This window comes from Dasypus novemcinctus, chromosome 4 (genome assembly GCF_030445035.2).
Source record: "Dasypus novemcinctus isolate mDasNov1 chromosome 4, mDasNov1.1.hap2, whole genome shotgun sequence".
In the NCBI taxonomy this organism is placed as follows: domain Eukaryota; kingdom Metazoa; phylum Chordata; class Mammalia; order Cingulata; family Dasypodidae; genus Dasypus; species Dasypus novemcinctus.
In genome coordinates this window covers 10386139-10407721 of record NC_080676.1, presented here as the reverse complement: position 1 = coordinate 10407721, position 21583 = coordinate 10386139, and the positions used below count along the sequence as shown (strand labels likewise).

The window sequence follows — 21583 nt, the reverse complement described above, 5'->3', positions numbered from 1 at the left end:
ACTTTTACCTGGGCTATAATGAGTTATGCAACAGTTTACCTCTTCGGGTTGTCTTTGTCATGGACGTGTGGAATTAGACTAGGGAATCCTCAACTCATCTCTACTTAGAAAGTTTCATGTTGACTGTTAGGAGGGTTTTATTATTGATTTTTATTTATTTTGTTTTGAGACGGATTCTTTCATTATTTATTTAAAGAGAAAGATAAACAAGTATCTTATTTTCAAAATGCAATTTGGTAGTTACTGAAGGGTACCTCTTAGATAGACTTCTCTATTTCTTCTTTGGTAATCAGTCTGTTTAGGATTTCTATCTCCCTTGAGGTTAGTTTGGTATTTTATGTTTTCTTAGAATAGCCTCCATTTCACTCATGTTCTTAAAATTATTTGGAATCACTTTATTTTCCTCTGTATCTGTGGTTACCCCGTTTTCCTTGAAATTTGTTTTAATTTGCTCTTTCACCAGAGAACTACATTAGAAAGTTTTTATTGTCACAGGTGATGAGGATTTCTTTTGCTATGAAATTTTACTTTTATTACCTTGTGATCAGAGAACATGAGTTGAGCTGTTGCTTCTTTTTTGTATCGTATTAGATTTCCCTTGTGAGCCGTTATATGGTGTGTTTCTTTTTTCTCTTTTTAATGTTCTCTGGCCCTTGGAACGAAAGTGTATGGTATTGTGAGTGAAAGCCAAAGTTCTTGCAATGGTCTACAAGGCTCTGTGTTCTGGCCCACCATTCACTATCTTTCTGATCTCATTTGCTGCTACGTGATACCTCGGTTATTATATTCCACTCCATATTCGTAAATATGCCAAGTATGTTCCCAGCTCCGGCTCTGGCACTTACTTCCTTTGCCTTGAATTTGCTCTGTGAAGCTTCTCTCTCCCCGCCATTTAATCGTGACCCCTGTGTCACTGTAGTAAGGCATTCCCCACTCCCAGACACACACACGTGACCACATGTGCATTCCTTATTCCCCTTCCCTGATTGTTTTTTTTTCCTTAGGACTTTTTAACATATCTTATAATACATTTTAACCTACTTCCTACCCCAATCCTGAAACTTAAGCAAAGTTTTTGTTTTGTCTTTTCTGGCTGTTCACTGCTATGCTAATTTTCTGATTAATTTGGAAAATTCGTAGTCTATAATTCTTTAATTGGTTATCTTTTAAATTTTAAATAACATTTAATATTTTGTTTCTTGAGGTATTACTGTAGACAATGCCTATTGATTTTGAGGGGAGAATAAATTAGTACATTTATATTTCTCCTTTCTCCTATCTTTCCCCTCCACCACAGGATTCAGATTGAATGTATTAATAGTAGTTGTTAGAATATTATTATTATTATTGGGTCTTTTTGGGGAGGGGGTTTATTTTTGGAAGGTACCAGAGACTGAACCCAGGACCTCACACATGGGAAGCAGGTGCTCAAACACTGAGCTACATCCGCTCCCCAGTGAGAGTAGGTTTTTTCATTTGTTTGTTTTTTGTTTTTAGGAGTTACCAGTGATCAAACCAGGGAGCTTGTACATGGGAAGCAGACGCTCAATTACTTGAGCTGCATCTGCTCTGCTATTATAGTTTTTAATTTTTAGATGTTATCTTATGCTTAAACCCCTATTATTACTCAGTCTGCTTTGAATGGTACCCATACTGCTTCCACTCTCACTAAGGAGGAAATCAGCCTACCTGCCTTATTGACTCCTCCTAATGTTTGTTGTATCTACAGTCTCAGTATTTCTTATTTTTACATTCAGTTCTGTAACTTAATTCTCCCATTTATTTAAGCTTACTTTTATATTTAGATGTATTTATAGGGTTGTCCAACTTCCTTTTTTGTTCATGGCATTTGATTGTTTGAATTTTGTTCTTGGGAACTCCCAGACCACAAAAAAATAAGGAGCTTACTCCACAGTGTAAATCAACACACCGTTTCCTTCATGGAGAAAGTCTGTGTACAAAAACAACAACAGCGAAAAACGCTGAGGAGCGATGGAGCTCAAGTGGTTGAGCATCTGCTTCTCGCTTCTGAGTATGAGGTCCTAAGTTTGACCCCCAGTACCTCCTAAAAACAAACACTGGACCCAGCAGTGGTGGCTAGTAATGTATTTGATTACATTTTGCTGCAAGTTCCTATTCTCATTCTACAACGTTGATAACAGTTTGCACTTATCCATGGACCACATTTTGAGAGACCCTGTTTTGTCTGCAGGGTAAAACAAGCATCCATAGCTTAACAAATTCCAATATAAATGAACACTTTAACCTCCTCCCAGGCAATTGCATGACCTTAGAACACTTAAAGTCCATTAAGTCTCTTTCAGTATATATGCTATTGTTGTCCTGTATATTAGTTCTCTATATATTCTAGTCTCTACAAAACATTATTTTATGCAGTCAGTATTAATTGAGATTTACCCACATATTTAACTTTATAGTTGGTCTTCATTCCATCCTACATCTCTAAGCTCCCATCTGGAATCATCTTTCTCCTACCTGAAGAAGACCCTTTAGAATTTTTTTTTTGGAATTTGCTAGTAACATAATCTCTCCATTTTATATTTTTGAAAATGTCTTTATTTCATCTTTATTTTTGAGGGATATTTTCACTGGGTATAGAATTTTTTCAGCACTTTGAAGATGTCGTTCTGTATTCTGGTTTTTACCAAGAAATCAGCTATGTTTCTAATTGTCATTCTTTTAAAAATAATATTGTTTTTTCTCTAGTTGCTTTTATGAGTTTTTTCTTTGTCTTTGTTGCTCATATTTTACTATGTTGTACCTAAGAGTTTTTTTCTTTCTGTTTAAGATTAGGAGTCATAGAGCTTCTTGAATCTGTGGCTTGGTGTCTTTCATCAGATTTAGAAAAGTCTCAGCTATTATCTATCTCTTCAAATATTATATCTACTCCATTTCCTATCTCTTTTTCTGGAACTCCAGTTAAACGTGTTGATCTTTTCACTGTATCTATATTTTATGTCTCTTACTCTTTTTCTGTAGTTTTCAACTTTTTGTCTCCCAGGCTTCATTCTGAAATTTTCTTCTAATTTCTATTTCAATTTGCCAATTCTCTATACAGCTTTGTCTAAATAAACCACTATTAAAGCCATCCACTAATTTCTTAATTCTAGTTATATTTTGTAATTCTAGAATTTCTTTATACTTTTTTGAAATATGTTGCTAAAATTCTCTCTTGTTTTTATATGTTTGAGTATAGAAAGCAGAATTATTCTAAAGTTTGTGTCTGTTTATTCCATTACTTGAGCCCCTGTGGTTCTGTTTCCATTGTCTATTGTTTTCCTTGGTTTTCAGTCACATTGTTGTATTGCCTTCCACGTATAGTTGTAATGCAGAAATAAATTGAGGCCTAGGATGATGTATCTTCCTTCCGAGAGGATTTAGTGTTCTTCCTGGCAGGTGGCTAAGGACACCGGTAGTCCAGGACAACTTAAATCTATATCAGTGATTGAGAGGAATTGAAATGGGCTTCAGGTTCACCTTAAATTCAAGGTGTAGCACTTTCCAACCCAAGGAGTGGTATTTTATCATCATAATTTTTTTTCCTTAAAAAAATTTCATCATAAAAGTATGGAAAGTCCCATCTCATCAAAATTATTGAATTCATATAAAGAAGACAAGTAAGAGCAGAGACTGTGAAGTCGTGCTGCCCGTGGAATCAACTCTGTTACAACCTTGGGTGAATAACGTAACCTCCCTGAGTCCAGGCTCCTCATTAATAAAATGGATTTAATAGTAGTTCCTACTTCATAGGTTGTGATAGTTAAATGAAGTAATGCAAACAATTCACTTATTTTATCATTATCTTCACTAAGTATATTACGGATCTTTCTGTGTGAAAATGTAGTTTTCACTCTATGCATTAAAAATATAAAGATGAAAAATATGGTCCCTTCATCATGGCATTACAGTCTAATTAATAAACATTCTAAAACATTTACGATATAGAAAGTAAATTGCTCTCCAGAAAGTATATTCAGAGTACAGTGGGATTATATGACATAATGCTTAAGTTCCGGAGAATTTTTTTCTAGCTTTTTATTATAAAGTATTTTCGAATTTATAGGAAAGTTATAAAAACAACCCTATACAGAGAACTCCACCATATCCCCATTCCTCAAGTACCCAGATCCCTTTATTTTAGCTTGTTGCCACCTTTGCTGTGTCATTCTTTCTATATCCTTATCTATCCATCCATTATCTGTTTATCCAGCTATCTATATCTATCTATGGAAATCTGTATTCTGAACATTTTAGAGCTGGTTGCACACATCATACTTTAAAAAAAAAAAAAATTTTATTTATTTATTTCTCTCCCCTCTCTCCACTCCCCCAGCCCCCAGTTGTCTGTTCTCTATGTCCATTCTCTGAGTCTTCTTCTGTGACTGCTTCTATCCTTATCAGAGGCACTGGGAATCTGTGTTTCTTTTTGTTGCATCATCTTGTTGTGTCAGCTCTCCTTGTGTACAGCGCCATTCTTGGGCAGGCTGCACTTTCTTTTGCGCTGGGTGGCTCTCCTTCTGGGGCACACTCCTTGTGCGTGGGGCTCCCCTACGCAGGGGACACCCCTGTGTGGCAGGGCACTCCTTGCACGCATTAGCACTGCGCATGGGCCAGCTGCACACAGGTCAAGGAGGCCCGGGGTTTGAACCATGGACCTCCCATGTGGTAGACGGACGCCCTATCCATTGGGCCAAGTCCGCTTCCCACATCATACTTTTTGAACACATAATACTTCATTGTGCATTTATTAAAAACAAGGCTATTCACTTATGTAATCACTTTAAATGTACGTATCAATTTCAAGAAATTTAATGTTGATATAAAGCTTATATTTTATATTCCATTTTTTTCATAGGTCCCAATAATGTCCTTTTGGGCCTTTTCCTCCATCATTATTAGATCCCATTCAGTATCATATATTGTATTTATTTGTCATTATCCCTTTGGTTTCACCTTCTTTCTTCTTCTCTGTTTAATTGTGGAAACATATATAAATATTTCTATCCCAAGCCCTCCCAAACATACCAGTCAGTGAGATAAATCACATTCACAGTTTGCAGTACACTCACCATCCTAAAATTTTCCCATCTCCCCAAATAGAACCCCTACACCATTATGCATTATCTCTCCACTACCCTTGCCCCCACCCCAGTAACCTGTATCCTGCTGTCTCTATGAGCTTGCATATTCTCTATTTAACACCCTAAACATCCTTAACATCCTAAATCTGTAACAATCTCATTTAATTTGATTCCAAACTAACAACTTCAATAGCACACATAAACTATGTTCCCATTTTCTTCTGCCCCCCACATTTATGTAGTTCTTGTCACAAATTACATATTTGTGTTTTATGAGTCCAAAACCATTGATTTATCATTACATTTTATGCATTTGCCTTTTAGATCCTATGGCAGTTTGAAATTATTTTATGAATCCCAAAAAGAGAAAAATTATGTTTTTAAACTAATCTGTTCCTGTCGTTATGATACCCTTTGATTGCACTAAATTTAGTGGAGGGGACTTTGATTAGATTACTTGATAAAGATTTATTTGGGGCTTTTGATTGGACTATGTCAGTGGGATGTGATTCATGTTGAGAGTCCGCCCTCTTGCTGGATCTGATAAAAACAGAGATACAGAGAGACACACAGATACAGAGAAAAAGGAAGTCACCATATTGGGTCCTGCCATGTGAGAGAGGACTAGAGAATCACTTATGCACAAAGTCCCAAGAGGCTGGGCCCATGGAGCAGCTCAAGAAGAGACAAGCCCTATGCTTGATAGCTGACAGCTGAGCTCCGGGAGCTGGACTCTGAGAGCAGGTAGATTCTGGCAGGGGAGGCAGAGACCTCAGCAGAGACTGGCGGCCATCTTCACCATGTGGAAGCTGAGTTTGGATGAGAAAGCATTTCTGATGGTGCCTTAGTTTGACTTTTCACGGCCTTGGAACTGTAGGCTTTTACCCCAAATAAATCCCCTTTATAAAGTTCCTGTGCTTTGCATTGGCAGCCTTTTGGCCAACTAAAACAGATCCCATTGGAAGGACAGTTTTATTACAATGCGGTGTGGTATGGGTCTATTTGGGTTTATCCCATTTGGAGTGTGTTGAGTGCCTTCAATGTGTATGTTCATGTCTTTTGTAAATTTGGGAAGTTTTCAGCCACTGTTTGTTTGAATATACTCCCTGCCCTTTCTCTTTCTCTTCTCCTGAGACTCCCACGATACATTTATTGGTATGGTAAGCTTATGATGCCCTAAAGGTTGCTCAGGCTCTGTTCACTTTTCTTCATTCTTTCCTCTTTCTGCTCCTCAGAATGAACGATTTCAATTGTCTTGCCTTCAGGTTCGCTGGTTCTTCTGCCAGCTACAATATGATACTGATCCCCTAAGGAAATTTTACATCTCTGTTTCTGTGGCCATCTCTGGTTCCTTTTCATAATTTCCCTCTCTCTTTTGAAAGTCAGGAAAATGACAGATGAACTCAAAGAAAATACCAGTCCTTCAGTTCTTTGTGCAAATTTTCCTTTAGTTCTTTGAGCATAGTTAGGACCATTTTTTTAACAGTCTATGTCTGGAATGTCGCAGATCTGATCCTCCTCATTGATGATTTCTAATTATTTAGTCTTCTCTGTTGCCTGGGTCATCACTTCCTACTTCTCTGTATGTTCTGTAATCTTTTGTCGAAACTCACACATTTTGTCATTTTAATATGTCATCACTGGAACTGAGACTCTGCAGCCTTGTTCCTTAGGCTTGGGTCCAGGCAGTTACGATGGTGCTTTATTTGAGCACCAGAAGGTCACAGGAAAAAAAAGGAAGGAAGGAAAAAACACCTTTCCCAGTCTTTGCAGGCTGAACTGTGCAAAGTGCTCTCCCTCAGGGCTTATTCTCCTAATCGGTTTAGAGAATAGCATGAGATCAAAGCCTAGGGACCTCCCTGGTCCTTTCTGCTCATTCATGCCTCTTGTCTTGGACATTGCAGGTGGCCCTAGGAACTCCCCTGGTCGCTTTCCCTAGGAAACCATGTCCACACAGTGCCAGGCCCCGTACCGGACGCCCTAGAGCCAGTAGTCTCTTGCCCCGGCAGCAAGGCTTGGCCGCTGTCTCACAGAGCTCTGTGAACTGGCTTCTCTGGGCAGGGCAAGTCGTGAGTTAACAAGTCCCTCGGGCCACCACCAGGCAGATTGGGCTGGATATATACGCTCCCATATGCACAGGAGGGCAGCTGTGCTCCTTTTGGAACCAGAGCGGGCTCCGCAGTGGAAGTGGGGACCCGCCCCGTGCCGAGTCAGGAAGCCAGGGAGGGCCAGCCAGGGCAAAACGAGGTCCTGCAGCTTCTCCGCAGCCTTCTTCTGGATTCAGCCCTCTCCCTGCTGTTGTGATCCTTTAACTGTGTTCTGGAGGCGGAGGAAGATGTTTCTGTCTATTCTGGTTGGTCGGTCAGAGTTTCTGAGGGGGGCAGAGCCCTGAGGTGTCTTTGCTTGATTGGGGCAGGCCTGCTGGGGAATTTTGTTTGTTTGTTTAAGATACTATCAGAAAGAAGATGGCATCTGACGCTTAGAGGATGAGCATGACATTGCAGACTGAACAAGGAAGTTGTCACAGCAGGAGGATGAGAACCCCTGGTATGTTTGGGGAGTTAGAGGTTGGCCAGCATCATTGCCAGGGCCAGCTCGTAAAGTAGATTTGTCAGGAAATTAACCTTTTTTTTTTTTTAAATTAAAAGTAATCTAGGCCAATGGGAAGAATTTGAGTAGAGAATTATCATTAGATATCTACACTGAGATCAGTGTAGAGATCAGATTGGAGATGAAGAATATCTAGGCAAGTCTTCTTATCTGGAGGTGATTGTGGTAGTTTAGGCAAGAGGTGAGATCACAATTTATCTTTCTGAAACTGACTAGAAATAGGTTAATTCTTCTCATTTTATCTTTCTGGTCTCTTATATGTTTGGGTTATTTTTCTCTGTCCTGTATTCTGGATAATTCTTCAGGTTAATCTGACAGTTTACTAATACTGTCTTCATTTGTGCCTAAACCTGCTGTGTAACCCATTCAATAAGTTTTTTATTTCTAGGTATTCTTTTGTTTTATCTCCAGATCCCTCTGGTCTCTTTCAATAATACCTCATTTCTTTCTAAAGATGTCCATTCCATCATTTATTATAAAAATTTTAACATATTTTTGTTCAGTGTGCATTAATTCCATTATCTAATATTCTTGATTATTTAATTCTGCCGGGGTTTTTCCTGCCGAGTTTTACTAGTAATCATGTATTTTCTTGTTCATTTTATAATTTGGAATTTTAAAGTTATTTTTAGTGGGATTTGATCTCTGGGGATCCTGGGCAGCTTATGTTGAAAGCAGATTCTTCAAAAGGGGCTTTTTTTTTTTTTTGGCAATGGGTAGACATTACCCATCAGTAACCATTTTATGAGTTAAAGTTTTAGTTTATATTAATAGTTTCCATGAGCATATAGGTTATGAAAATTTACCATCCAAAGAGAGCAAGGTGGTCACAAAGTCAGGGAAAGCGCTTTGTCCCGCCTTACCCCAGCTCCCACCCAGAGCCCAGTCAGTCAGGGAAAGGCAGGTGTTCTTGAGAGCCACGGCGCTATGTGCCTGTCTTCATTACAGTTTTCCATTCCCCAACATGCAGTCCAAGGTTTCGTTCCATCTCTCCATAGCTGTCAAATCAAGTCTGTAGGCCACTGAATTAACAGATGTCTTAGAGTAGTGCTTCTCAAACTTTAATGTGCCTACAAACCCTGAAGGTTTTGTTAAAATACAGATACTGATCCTCTGGTTCTGGGGTGAGGCCTGAGATTCTGTATTCCTAATAAACTTCTGATAAAGCAGCTGCTATGATCTAAAGACCTCGTGTTCATTTGCAAGGCCCTTTAATAACCTAAGCTTCAATGCCTACTTACCATTTTGTCAACTTATTCTTCATTTTCCCACCAACACTTTATTATGATCATTTTAAAGTTGAAAGAATTTTACAATGAACACCCATATACACACCATATACATACAACTAACATTTTTTGTTCTTTATTACACTTCTGTCCATTTATCTATTCTTTTATCTACCCAGTGGGCCATCTTTTTTTTTTTTTTAATTTTAAAGTAATTGGCAAATATCATCGCTAAACATTTTAGTTCAGACATCACCCCATTAACTAATGTTCAGTATTTATGTGCCTTTTTTCTTTTGAGGTAAAACTTATATGTAATAAAATGCACAAATCATACAAGACTCATTTGTTGAGTTCTGACAAATGTATAAACCTGTGTATCCCAAATTCCTATGAAGATATGGAGCAATCTCATCACCCCAGAAATTTCCCTCATGCCCCTTCCAGTCAATCATTCCCTCTACTCACCTGGTTTTCATTTTTATTCCCTGAGTATTTTCCTTTTTCCCGAGAGCTTAGTTAATGGTTATTATGTATGTAACTGGTTATTATATTTTCATAGTGTTTTTGTAAGACTTTCAGATTTTCTAGTTTGCTCTTCTGAGAAATAGAGATTAAAAAGAGCTTTCTCCTAGCTTTTTCTTATAATGTCATTGGATAAAACCTGTGGACTTAATACTGAAGCCCAACTAGGGGAAGGATATTTTTCTGGAGGCTAAGAGTGTGTAACTTTTCCATGGCCTAGCTTTATCTAAGCATAGAACGTGGATTGTCCTGGGAGTGGATAGCCTTCTTGTCATTTCCATAGTCCCCATGAATATTTCTCAGCTGGATTTTACTTGGTGGGAAGTTGAGGAGTCAGTCAAGACTTCTTTTTAGATGGAGGTCATTCTGGTGTGGTACAGAGGTGGATGTTTGATTCGTTTTTGTACCATTGAAGTGTAAGATGCAATTATTATGCCTGATTTTTCAGATGAGAAGAAAACTGCCTACTTTAAATGCATTAAATAGCTAGCTGCCCGAGTTCTCTTTGTACATAGTTTCTTCATTAAATGGGGGTGATCATATTACCTACCTCATAGAGCTGCGCATAGCACATAGTAAGTGCTAAATGATAAATGTATTTCTATTACTAGTAATGAATCTGATTTTTTCACTAAGTGGCACTCTCATATTGAGAACCAGCGCACTCCTAAAAATCACCTTCTGGTCCCATTTTTTCCTCCCAGGTTTATGTAAAAATATGAAAGAACTTGATAGGAAATGCATTTTATTATACAAAGAATTATAGACACTTGAGGAAATATTCTTATTCATAAACATTTGTAATGACTGTATGAAACTTGATTGAATGAATTTTCAGACACTGTGTATTTGAGTTTCTAATTTTTAAAGCTGGAATAAAAATGCCTTATATAAAAAAGCTACCATTTAATGTTTCTCTGTAATTTGAACATGTTTCTTCTCTTACGTTATCATCAGTCTTGTTTGACAAACTTATAAGAAAATGCTGCTTTAATTCAAATATCTTAACCCTTAAAATTTATCACTCAACAAAATAAATTTTTAGCAGGCTTATGATCAGAAGAACATTAGGAGAAGAGTTTATGATGCTTTAAATGTGCTAATGGCAATGAACATAATTTCAAAGGAAAAAAAAGAAATCAAGTGGATTGGCCTGCCTACTAACTCTGCTCAGGAATGTCAAAACCTGGAGGTAAGTAAGAAAAATCTGTTTTTTAGTAGGAGTTTGTGTTATTTTATCTAAGAGGCATTTTAATTTAGAAATATAATCACATGATAGAAAAATATCTCTGTTCTTATGTAACTTGTTAGGCTTTTTCCCACAAACTCTAAATAGACTTTTAGAACTGGAAGGAGCTTTAGTATTTATATTTGTAAATAATGAAATTGAAGGACATAGACTTTAAATGACCTGTCTAAGTTTATGCCCTAGGTCAGGTAGTAGAAAATCAAGGACTAAAACCTGATCCTCTTTATTCTTTTGTAAGATAATATATTCTTATTAAATTAATAATATTATTATACCAAGCCAAGCACACTGAAATAATTTCTGAATGTTGGAAAACTGGATTTTTTTCTCATAAAACAAATGGGTAATGATAAACTGCAATAAATAAATAAAATATACTTAAATAATAAATAAAATAAACTTTCATTAAAAGTGAACTAAGGGAAATGGATGTGGCTGAAGCAGTTGTGCACCCACTTCCCACATGGGAGGACCCAGTTCAGTTCCTGGTGCCTCCTGAGAAAAACAAACAACAAGCAAAACAAATGGAAAAACCAACTCAGGGAAGCTGATGTGGCCCAGTGATTTGAGTGCCGGCTTCCCACACACGAGGCCCTGGGTTCAGTGCCCAGCCCCCGGGACCCCACCCCGCAAAAAGTAAACTGAAATTTACAAATGAGAATATTTTTAATCAGGACATTTTATAATTTATCATAATAAATTTTTATTTTTAATTAGAGAACAATGTTTTTAAGAACTCATGTTTCTTGAAGAAATCTTAAAAAATAGAAAAATATCCCAGTTGTGACTAAAATGTTACATAACTTTTCAGACACAAACATCTTTAAACATATATCTTCCTATGATAATTTGATTTCCATTTGCTGTGAAAAATGATAAACTTTTAGTGTCAGTAAATGCACTCTCTTTTAAAACTTTTGGGGAAAAAAAACTTTTGAAGGTGGGAGCAGATATGGCTCATGCAGTTGAGCACCTGCTTCCCACATGGGAGGTCCCAGGTTCAGTTTCTAGTGCCTCCTAAAAACCAAATACAACAAGCAAATAAATGGAAAAAAAACAACTCAGGGGAGTCCACATGACTCAGTGGTTGAACACTGGCTTCCCACTTACAAGGTTTGGGGTATAATCCCCAGTCCCAGTACCTAAAAAATAAAACATTTTTAAAAAATTGATTTTCTAAGAAACCTGTAATAAATGGGTAAAAGACAATTTATTCTAATTTAATTCTGAGCACTCTACTAATAAATTTTTGGTGAATCGTGTCATAGAAATGATATTATGTTATTTGGTGAATGTGATTTGATTAAATGCTTGCTTTATTTAGGATCCCCCCCAAAATGGATCATGTTGGCTATTTATTTCCTATGTGGTCTCTTGGTTATACAGTCTTCTAAATATTGTGAAAAGCAAACTTTTACCTTTGATTCTAGAATCAGTTGCAATAGAATGATATTTCATTCATATCTTGCATACAATGTTCAGTTTATGTGTGTGCAGTTTTTAAAATATTTTATTAACTGTAAGCATTATAGAAAAGTCTTGCCTAAATGAGCATGTTCCCTTACATACTATTTCTAAATTGGCTTGAGATACTTCTACTCTTATTGCCATAAATGGAGTAGTCTGAGCTTTTGAAGATAATTATGATTGATTTCATGTTCTTCTCACGTCTTTTTACCCCAGCAAATAAAAAATTATTTGGTTATTATCCTTGTGAGTGGGAGAAGAACCAAGACATTCATCAGAAGTTATAGAATAATGTTATCTACCGGGTAGGGTGGAAATGTCCTCTTTTCCTTTTTCTTCCTCCTGTAAGAGTGGACTCTAAAGATCATTTTAACTACCAGTAATAATAAGCTGATGAAACTAAACACTCATTAAGCAAAAACTTATTAGCATCTACCATATGCTTAACCAGCGAATGTACAGGCAAAAATCTGTGGCGCCAAGAAACTATCATTCTAATTGGGAAGAGTAAAAAGTAAAAGGAGTTAACCAAAACAATGTGAAAGAATTATGTACAGATTGGCTGGAATGGGAGGGAAGGGTGGCCTTGACCAAGGAGCTAATCCCTGAACTCGGTCATACGGGAGGAGCAGGGCTTGGAGTTCTGATTTGGAACATGAAGAAGGGCCACGGGCAGCGGTGCTGCTGGGGCGGAGGCGAGGGGCAGGGGAGAGCACGCAGGCAGCTGGGCGTGGCCGGAGCGCAGGCCTGGAGAAGGGACCCCTCCTGCCAGTTACAGGGAGCGATGGGTGACTTAAAGAGGGAGGAGGGGTAGTGTGTGCCTTCACGGGTCACTCTGCTCTTGGATTGGAAGTGGAATTCCCAAGATGAGGAGGGAGGTGGTAGGAAAGACCTGGAGATAGAAACCTTTACCTGTCGTGAGTGAGACAGGAGAATGGTGTGCGTCAAGGGTTAAGGCAGCTGGGGACATGGTGGAGGGGTAGAGTCAGGGCAGTGCCACCTGGTTGAACGTGGGCGAGGAGCAGGGCAGGCTGAGGGAGGGTCCTCTGGCTTTCGGTAGAAACTTTTTTCAAATGTACGTTTTTTTCAAATGTAGGGGGAAACTCATACCTCATTGGAAATTTAGAAGACCACACAGATTTTAGGTGAATCATGAATAATTTAGGGCTAAAGGGTGGTAATGCTTAGAGAACAACGAGAGGAAACTGCTAGTGCAAACTTGAGTAAATGGGGAGCTAATAAGAGTCTTTTGGAGTAGACAAGAAAAATGTCATATTTGCTATTGTGACTTGTTTGAGACAGTGAGACATTCATATGCAAGAAAATTTAGGCCATAATTTCGGTTCTCTAGGTAAGACTGAGTAAAATAGTGTTGTTTGAAGCTAGGAGATTTGTCCCACAAGCTTATGTAAGAATTGTATAAATTATAAGAATTGTACATTGAATATCTGGGATATCCCTATTAGCTCTGGTCATTTAAGTTAGTTAAACCCTGAAGTCAGGTGCTACCTCGTTCTTGGAGGGATAATTCAGCAAAGGAACAAATAATAGCATCTCTGGAACCATAAGCCTTAGGTTTAAATCCGGGTTCTGTCTCTCATGAGCTCTGTGACCGTAGGCAGATACTTCACCCTCTAATCCCCGTTTTCCTACATGCACAATGGATACCAACAGTACTTCTCTCCTTTGGATTTTTGTGAAGATGAATTAAGATGATATAAATACAGGACTTAATTGAGTGCTGGCACACAGAGTAGGAATTCTCTGACTGAGAGCTATAGTTTTCATTCTGATTAGAATTTCAGTAATAGATTCCAACAGGCAGCCACCCTCTGTCCCCGGTGTTTGTTGGTGTTGATAACTAAAAAGTGGGTTGAGTTCCTTCAGGAAAATTCTCGATCTCTCAGAACATCTGAAAGGTAAGCCATACCTTCTACTCGGGACATGCTGATGGTATTCTGTAACCTATGTTTTAAAGATAGAGAAGCAAAGGCGGATAGAACGGATAAAGCAGAAGCGGGCTCAACTGCAAGAACTTCTCCTGCAGGTAAAGAGGCCGAGATGGTCTTTGTTGCCTTCCCTACCTGAAATCTCTTTCTGCACCTGTTTTCTGCTTGTGGTGCCTTTGAATAGTGTCCGGTGGGCCCACACCAGGACAGCCTCCCTCACCTCCGGGGTCACCGCCACTACCTGCTCTGCTGTGAGATGGTTCCGTGTTTCACCAGCCCCCAGCCCCAGGGCCCGGCATGCAACGTACACTGTGCAACAGCCCCCTTCTGGCACTTATCCTTATTCTGACCATAAACTGTCAGGAGTCTTTTTTTGTTTTAGTTCTGATTTGGAATACATCAAAATGACTAGTTAAATTTTAGGTGCTTTGGGTAAGATAATTAAATTCACCTGTAATGCTTGTTTCCTGTGGAAGAAATTTTTTTAAATGACAGAATGTATGAAATGATTCAGTAAGTTTTGTAGAAATATCAAAATTTACTGCATTTCTATTTAAGAAAAATACATTTTATGGTTTCATAGAGATCCCTATATTTATATTTTTTTGGATAACTGACTAGAATTTGAGTGATTTTTAATATAATAGAGCTCTTGTATAAAGTCATGTGAGGTAAAATCACAGGGTAAATGGACTAACTTTTTTTTTCTATTTTTGGTCATTGCAGTTGGTGTAAAAATTCACTTTGCGCAGTACAGTGGGGCCATTTTCAGTGCACTCAGATAAACTTTGTAAAGTAAGCCAAAGAGCCTTTATGCTTTTGCTTTTCTCAGCAAAATGTCTTTATATGAAAAACTTTTTACAACCCGTTATAAAATCTCCTTTTGATTTGAACAACTCTAGTTCCTTTTTAACTTCTGGTGTGACCCCCTTTTCAGAAATAAAGGTAGTAGCAAATTACCAAATGTTCTAACAGTGTTGCTTCCTCAGTTCTCACTTCTTCCTTGAGATAGAGTGGACTTTGATGGACAGAACATGTTAACTATTTACAAATATTCCAAATGGTTTTTGTTTTTCACTTTCTACATGTTTATTTGTTTATATTACTTTACATCCATATAGAAGTCAGAGAAGCAGCAGAAGACAGTTCATCCCTTCAAAGACCTGTGGGCAAACTGAGAGTAGGAAGTAAGAGGGGGAAAGGGCATGGGCAGAGGAGGAGCGCCCCATAAAGCAGAGACTTTCCAGACACAGGGAGCCACAGAGATGCGACGCGGTCCTGATTAGGCCGTGTCTTCTTCCTTTTTTTTTTAGGAGGTACCAGGGACTGAACCCAGGACCTCGTACGTGGGAAGCAGGTGCTCAGCCACTTGAGTACGTCTGTTCTCTCTCTCTCGTTCTTGTTCTGTGTCTGGTTTTCACACTGGGCCCTGTGGCACCTATCTGAGTAACTGCCGCTGCAACAGGCGTGTCACGTATTTTTCACGCCAGGTTTCCAAATGGAAGTTGGAAGGTGGTGGTTTCTTTATGTGCCCGCCCCCTAGAATTCAGCCTTCTGGTACACCTGGCCTGCCAGGGGTTCATCTCTTCATTCCCCTGGGTCATCTTTTCCCCCTCGCTCTGTTGTCCCTGTTCCTGCAAGTATCTGTAGTATTTCCCTCCCAGCTCCTGTTCTCAGAACCCTGTACCTGGGGCTTTCCTAGAATTCCCTCAAAACCTTCACGGCACATTTCGGAGCTTGATTTTTAGCATATGTTATTTAGAAATCTCTTTCTCAGTGTATCTGTCACTGTCTGTTTCCCAGAGAGAATGGTACTAGCCCAGATGGCGTTCCTAAGTGTGGGGTGCTCACGTCCCAGGATGCCCAGCACAAAGGAGGACGTTGAATAGTTTCCCTCTGCTTCTCTGTCTTCTCTGCTTTTTGTACAATGTGTGTTTGTATTTTTTTAAGTCCTGAATTTCTTTACCTTTGCCGTCTCTCAAACCAAGTGTTTATAGAAGATTTCAACCCGGAGACAACCTAGCAACAACTATAGAAACGGGTTTCTCCGAACATTAAAATGAGACCCAAAATACAACTGAGAACAACTTCTGGCGCTCTGGTAGACATAGAGCTTATTTTTTTCCCTAGTGTTTTATTTTTCTTTCTTTCATGACATAATTTACTAAGTTGTCACAGAAAGTAAATTAAACAAGCTGTCCCTGAAGATTAATAATTTGCCATGGCCAAGCCAGCTTGATTTTGAGATTCTCACAGTGTAATGACATCACATGACAGTGCTACCACCTCTCTTTTAGCCTTGGTAATTTGGGAGAGGAATGGTCTGTGTCACTTCTACCTAGAGATAATGCAAATCCCCCATTTTTGTCTATGTAATTGTCCCTCCGAGCCCTTAAAATTCCAGCACAGCTACTGCATAGCAAAATGGACGTCCGGACACACCTGAAACTGTTCAGCCTCTAGAGTAAATGTTAATGAGCATAGAAAAGAGTGGAAGTCTGAAGGAAATGAGTCAAAGGGTAACAAATAAGGAAATGAGTCCAAAATAAATGGGCATGATTTTTCTTTCGACTATCAAAATAACATTAGATATGGTTTTATTACTCTCTCTTCACCCAAAATATCTGATGCTATTAAATGTACGTGATATTGAACATTCAATCAAAACTATATAAGGTGGAGCAGGTATAGCTTAGCGGTTGAGCGCATGCTTCACATGTACGGGGAGCCAGGTTTATTCCCCAGTACCTGCTAAATATAGATATATATGGACTTATCACCTATTACTCACCACTATAGATGAACTGAAGCCCTTCCATAGCACTAGGGCCACAAAACTAGGCAAAGTCCTGGAGTAGCCCTCAAGATGCTTATTCTAGTAAAAGGGAAGAAAGCTGGACAGATGTGTTCATGCAGTCAAGCATATAATTCTCTTTCTCAGCTCCACAGTTTCAGCATATTTTTCCTCAGTTTTAATTAAGCAATGAGTATAAACCTTAGTTCTTTAGCTGCAGAAAATAAATATGACTTAAAATAATGATAGGACACACTGTTAAGGCTAGAAAAAATTGGAGTCCTTTCTGTTTTGTGCATTTAAAAGAGTGAATGTTTACTTTCTAGAGAGACTATCCACTGTTTTAAGTTCATAGTAATCTTAGTAAAACTTTAATTAAGGCCCCAAACCTGAAATAAGCAATCCTAAGCATAAGGTTGCTGAAATACAGAAAATAGCTTAAATTCATCAGTACTGGATGAGAAAATATAACAAGCTCATGAAAACGAGTGCATGGCTCTGACTCCTGAAGCTTTCTCAAACTAGCACCTGTTTCCAGAGCAGGCCAAAGGCTTGAATTGTGTGAGGTCTTTCTAGCTCTAGAATTCTGCCACGTTTGCCTTATTTAATAAAAGGGAAGGCACTTTGACTTTTGGGTAGTCGTTATAAGTAAAGGTAGCAGCAAGATTCAGTACAAAGATTCAGGTCTTAATCTGCCTTATAATCACTGCTACGCCGAGCCTCAGTTTACTCATCTGGAAGTTGTCAGGTGTGGGGGGGTGAGCTGGATTCTGAACTCTGCCCTCAGGCTGCTAAGGTCTGCAGAGGGGCTTCTGACTCCACTCTGGGGTGCGCGAGGGCAGAGCCGGCAAGGCTCAGCGCCGCTGGCGCCACTGCTGCTTGTATCTGCTCCATGTAATAGGAGTCCCATAAGATTTCATTTAAAGAAAAGGTCCTGTAGCTTTCACGGCTTTGCCAGCCCCAGGCCATGCTGCCTCAATGGTGCGTTTACGCTCTAAGGTCTCCAGCTGTCAGTGTTAGATAAATGAAAACCTCAGCTCCCTTGGCGGCACGTTTTGTTGTGTCACTAAGTGAAGAGTTGCAGGTGCGGCTGAGCTCTCCCCCAGATTGGTGAGCCCCTGTTTCTATGGATGATGGAAACCACGGCACCCATTATTTTCATTAAGATGATGTCGGACACAGTTACATGTATAATTTGTTTTCCCCTGGAAATATATTCATTGAGTTGGAGCATTCGAATCTTCTTTCTTAAATATTTAATTTTTATTCATTAATTTAGGTGGGATGCCTCTTTAAACTCTCACATTTTAAGCAGTATTTTAAATGTAGTTCTCTTAATTCGTTTAAATTTCAATGCATTTATCCACATTAAATGGCCTTGTCCTTTTTATTGATCATGACAGCAAATTGCCTTCAAAAACCTGGTACAGAGGAATCGGCAAAATGAACAGCAGAACCAGGGCCCTCCGGCCCTGCACTCCACCATCCAGCTGCCGTTCATAATCATCAACACAAGCAGGAGAACCGTCATAGACTGCAGCATCTCCAGTGACAAGTGAGTGGGCGAGTAGGGGGCTGGCCTGCAGGTGGCACACGCCCTCGCTGCCTGCGGAGTGAAGAAGGGACACTGTGTCTGCAGTCCTCCAGGCCTGGCCCCTGGGGGCCTGGGAAGCGCCCTCTGCACGCAGGCTTCTGGATTCTAGGGTGGCTGCACCCTGGCCCTCGGGCCCGGGTCTGGGGCCAGGCACTGCATTGCCCACGTTATGTGCATAGTGCAGCTGAGTCCAGCCTGCCGTCTGGGCAGGTGACCGCACGAAGTCAGAACGTTCGGCGACAAGGTAGCTTCACGGCCATAATTTATCATGGAAATATTTCTGATCATCGTGTGGCTTCAAAGCCTTGATTTGTTTCGTTCTATTCATTCTTGAGTAGGCTTTGTTTTATTAGTGAACGAGTAGAAACGAAAATGCTGGGTGTGTTTTCTGCTTTTGCTTTTAATAAGATTGACGGTAGCATCTATCATAACAAGTAAGAGGAAACAGTTTCCAAAATACAGAATTAATTTGTAATGTATGTTGCCCTTTGAGAAAACTGTTCACATCAGCGGCCTTCAGGCTGTGACCAGGGGCTTTCCAGTAACGGGAGCGTCAAGCCCACAGGCTGCAAAGCGAGACAGCCAAGTGTGTGGATTGTGGCTCCCGTGTAACCTCTCCAAAGGACAAGTGGGGATGACGTTAGGGCCTAGAGCGCTCCCCAGCCCTTGAGGGAATTAAAGAAGATAATGCCTTTAAAGCGGGGTCCTTAACCTTTTTTGTTCCATGAACTCCCTTGCCAGTCAGGTGAAACCACAGACCCCTTACTAAGTCCACACTGTACTGTGTATTATTTAATAAATATATCATACTCGCACCAACACGTCCCCAGAAGAATAATGTGTTTTGTTTTGTTTTTTAATTTAAATTCAAGCTCATGGACCCCTTGTTAAGAATCCCTGCTATAAAGGGTCTGACTCCAGGCCAACGCTTTACAAACATTAGCAGTTGTTAAAAGGGGTCAGTCAGCATGTAATTACCCAAATTAGGATACCTTGGAAAGCGAAAGAGGGCTCTGTTAATAATTACACCAGGTCTGCGCCTGTGGAGGCCGGAACTTGTGCTCCCCCAGCATTGCCCTTGGGCTTTCTGTCACCCCTTGTTTTTCCTCCTCTTTGCGCTGGCAATGTGGTTTCCCCTTTCTGTCTCCATTGCTTACAGAGATTCTGGGTTTCTTAAACAGGAAGGCAAAAAAGAGAAAGAAAGAAAGAGAAACAGTGAACCAAGAACTTCAAAATTATTTGATAATTGAGATTACAGACACAGTGAGAGATGAGACTTATTATGCAGGCTATGAAAATCAGAAGACCCGTTTTCCAGTCTTTCCCCTAACTCTGTAAGACTTCCTTAAGCTCTCTGAGACCTCTTGTTTCTTCCTTAAAAAAACTGCAGTGGTGGTATTTGCCTCACAGGTCTGTGAAAGTTAAAGATAAGTTCATCAGGAACCAGCCCAGTAAGCGTCAGTAGTATTCCTCACACGCCTAAGTTTTTTGTGATATCTGTGTCTAAGAGGACTGTCAACACTTTCTCGGGAAATAAACCTGAGAATTTGAGAGTATGGCAAACATAAATTCTCTTCTTAGTATAGTCATTTAAGTTTAAAAGGGTAATAGAAAAACCCAGGAACCACTGGACTAGGGAAATTACAGATTCTGTTCACCTCAGGGCCAGCGTCTCCTAAGATTTCTGTCCCCCGGGGGTTGCTGACTCAAGGCCTGGCCCTCCCTCGGATCAGGAGAGGCCCCCGGCAGCTTGTGGAATCCTGTGATTCAAGATAGGCCCTAACTCCCTGTCTTCCATGGCTTTCAGACACTTTGGTGATACATTCTTTTCTTTTTCTAAGGAGGCTTTCCCACAATGCGGATTAACTGTACCAAACCATCTGCTTTTAGCACATGCCTGAAATCATCCCTGTGACAGGCCTGCACTTCAGATTGTTGCCTGAAAGTTTTTAATGTAGTTTATTGCCGTTATATGCCTCAGATTATTTAAATATGGCATTTTGGGTCAGATTATCATTTTTGCCCTGATCTGAAATCTAGCATGAAAAGTTTCACCCTCACATCACTGTAACACAGGGAATTTCATAACAAGGTAAACCCACATTGTTCCGGAACCTTCGCCTGAACCCTGTCCCTGCAGGACTGTGACCAGTGGGGGAGGGTGCCCCAGGCCCCAGCCGCCGGGAGCTCCATCTTCCTGCAGTTGCCTCTGTATGAAAGGCTGTGCTCTGCAGCCGGGCGTCCGGTTCTGGCACTTTTCAAGACCATCTCTACGTGACACTTTTTCTTAAGTCAGTTTGCTCCTTAGGCCTCTCAAGAAAGGATTTCAAGATACCCCAAGAGAAAGGCCTTCCATTTATTGCTTCTCCTAAGGCTGTAAGTAGCATTTGTCTTAGGAAAATGAAGTAAGCAGCCAGACTTCTTTCTCTCAAAGTTAACAGGCCAGTACATAGGAGGGACGTCATAATTTAAACTAGAAAGAAAGGGTGAAAATCTTCCTTAATATTTTATCTTTTGTGACAAAGCCACAGACAACTTTGAAAAGTATCAGGTTTAGAAACTTGAAAGGGCCTCGTCAGACAAAATGTCTGCCTCATGTTTGCAATAGAGATCTAAAGTTTATGGCCTCCAATTGTCTGTCACAGGGAGTGGCTTTAACTGGGATGACATTTGCCTGGTTTACCCGAGATGCCCTTCTTCTGAACACGGCAGAGTGGGTCTCACCGCTCTGAATGGTGACAGTTTCAGTACTGCAACTGAACTTAGGGCCGCATTCTGTTATTTGACATATCAGGTACAAAAATTATTCGTAGCCCCTCCCCGCTCCGCCCCCATCCCACCGAAAACCCCCACACTGACTTTGTTTCCTGATGTAGGTTTGAATATCTTTTTAATTTTGACAACACCTTCGAGATCCATGATGACATAGAAGTACTCAAGCGGATGGGAATGTCCTTTGGCCTGGAGTCAGGCAAGTGCTCCCTGGAGGATCTGAAACTTGCTAAATCACTGGTGCCAAAGGCTTTAGAAGGTTACGTCACAGGTATGTTAACTGATGCTTTTA

The 21583-nt window shown here is 39.9% G+C and overlaps 1 protein-coding gene across 8 annotated transcripts in view; it reads left to right on the top strand.

Moving 5' to 3' along the window:
• The window catches only part of TFDP2 (transcription factor Dp-2), a 291147-nt gene that overhangs the window by 257011 nt on the left and 12553 nt on the right, over window positions 1-21583 (top strand). For 6 of the 8 annotated variants that reach the window (XM_023588985.2, XM_058295097.2, XM_023588986.3 and 3 more), the window contains 4 exons: window positions 10512-10658; window positions 14161-14229; window positions 18329-18480; window positions 21396-21562. In XM_023588985.2, coding sequence (XP_023444753.1) covers window positions 10512-10658; window positions 14161-14229; window positions 18329-18480; window positions 21396-21562 — 535 coding nt within the window. The remainder of the gene's footprint in view (window positions 1-10511; window positions 10659-14160; window positions 14230-18328; window positions 18481-21395; window positions 21563-21583) is intronic. The other 2 variants (XM_058295098.2, XM_058295100.1) reach the window with 1 other exon arrangement.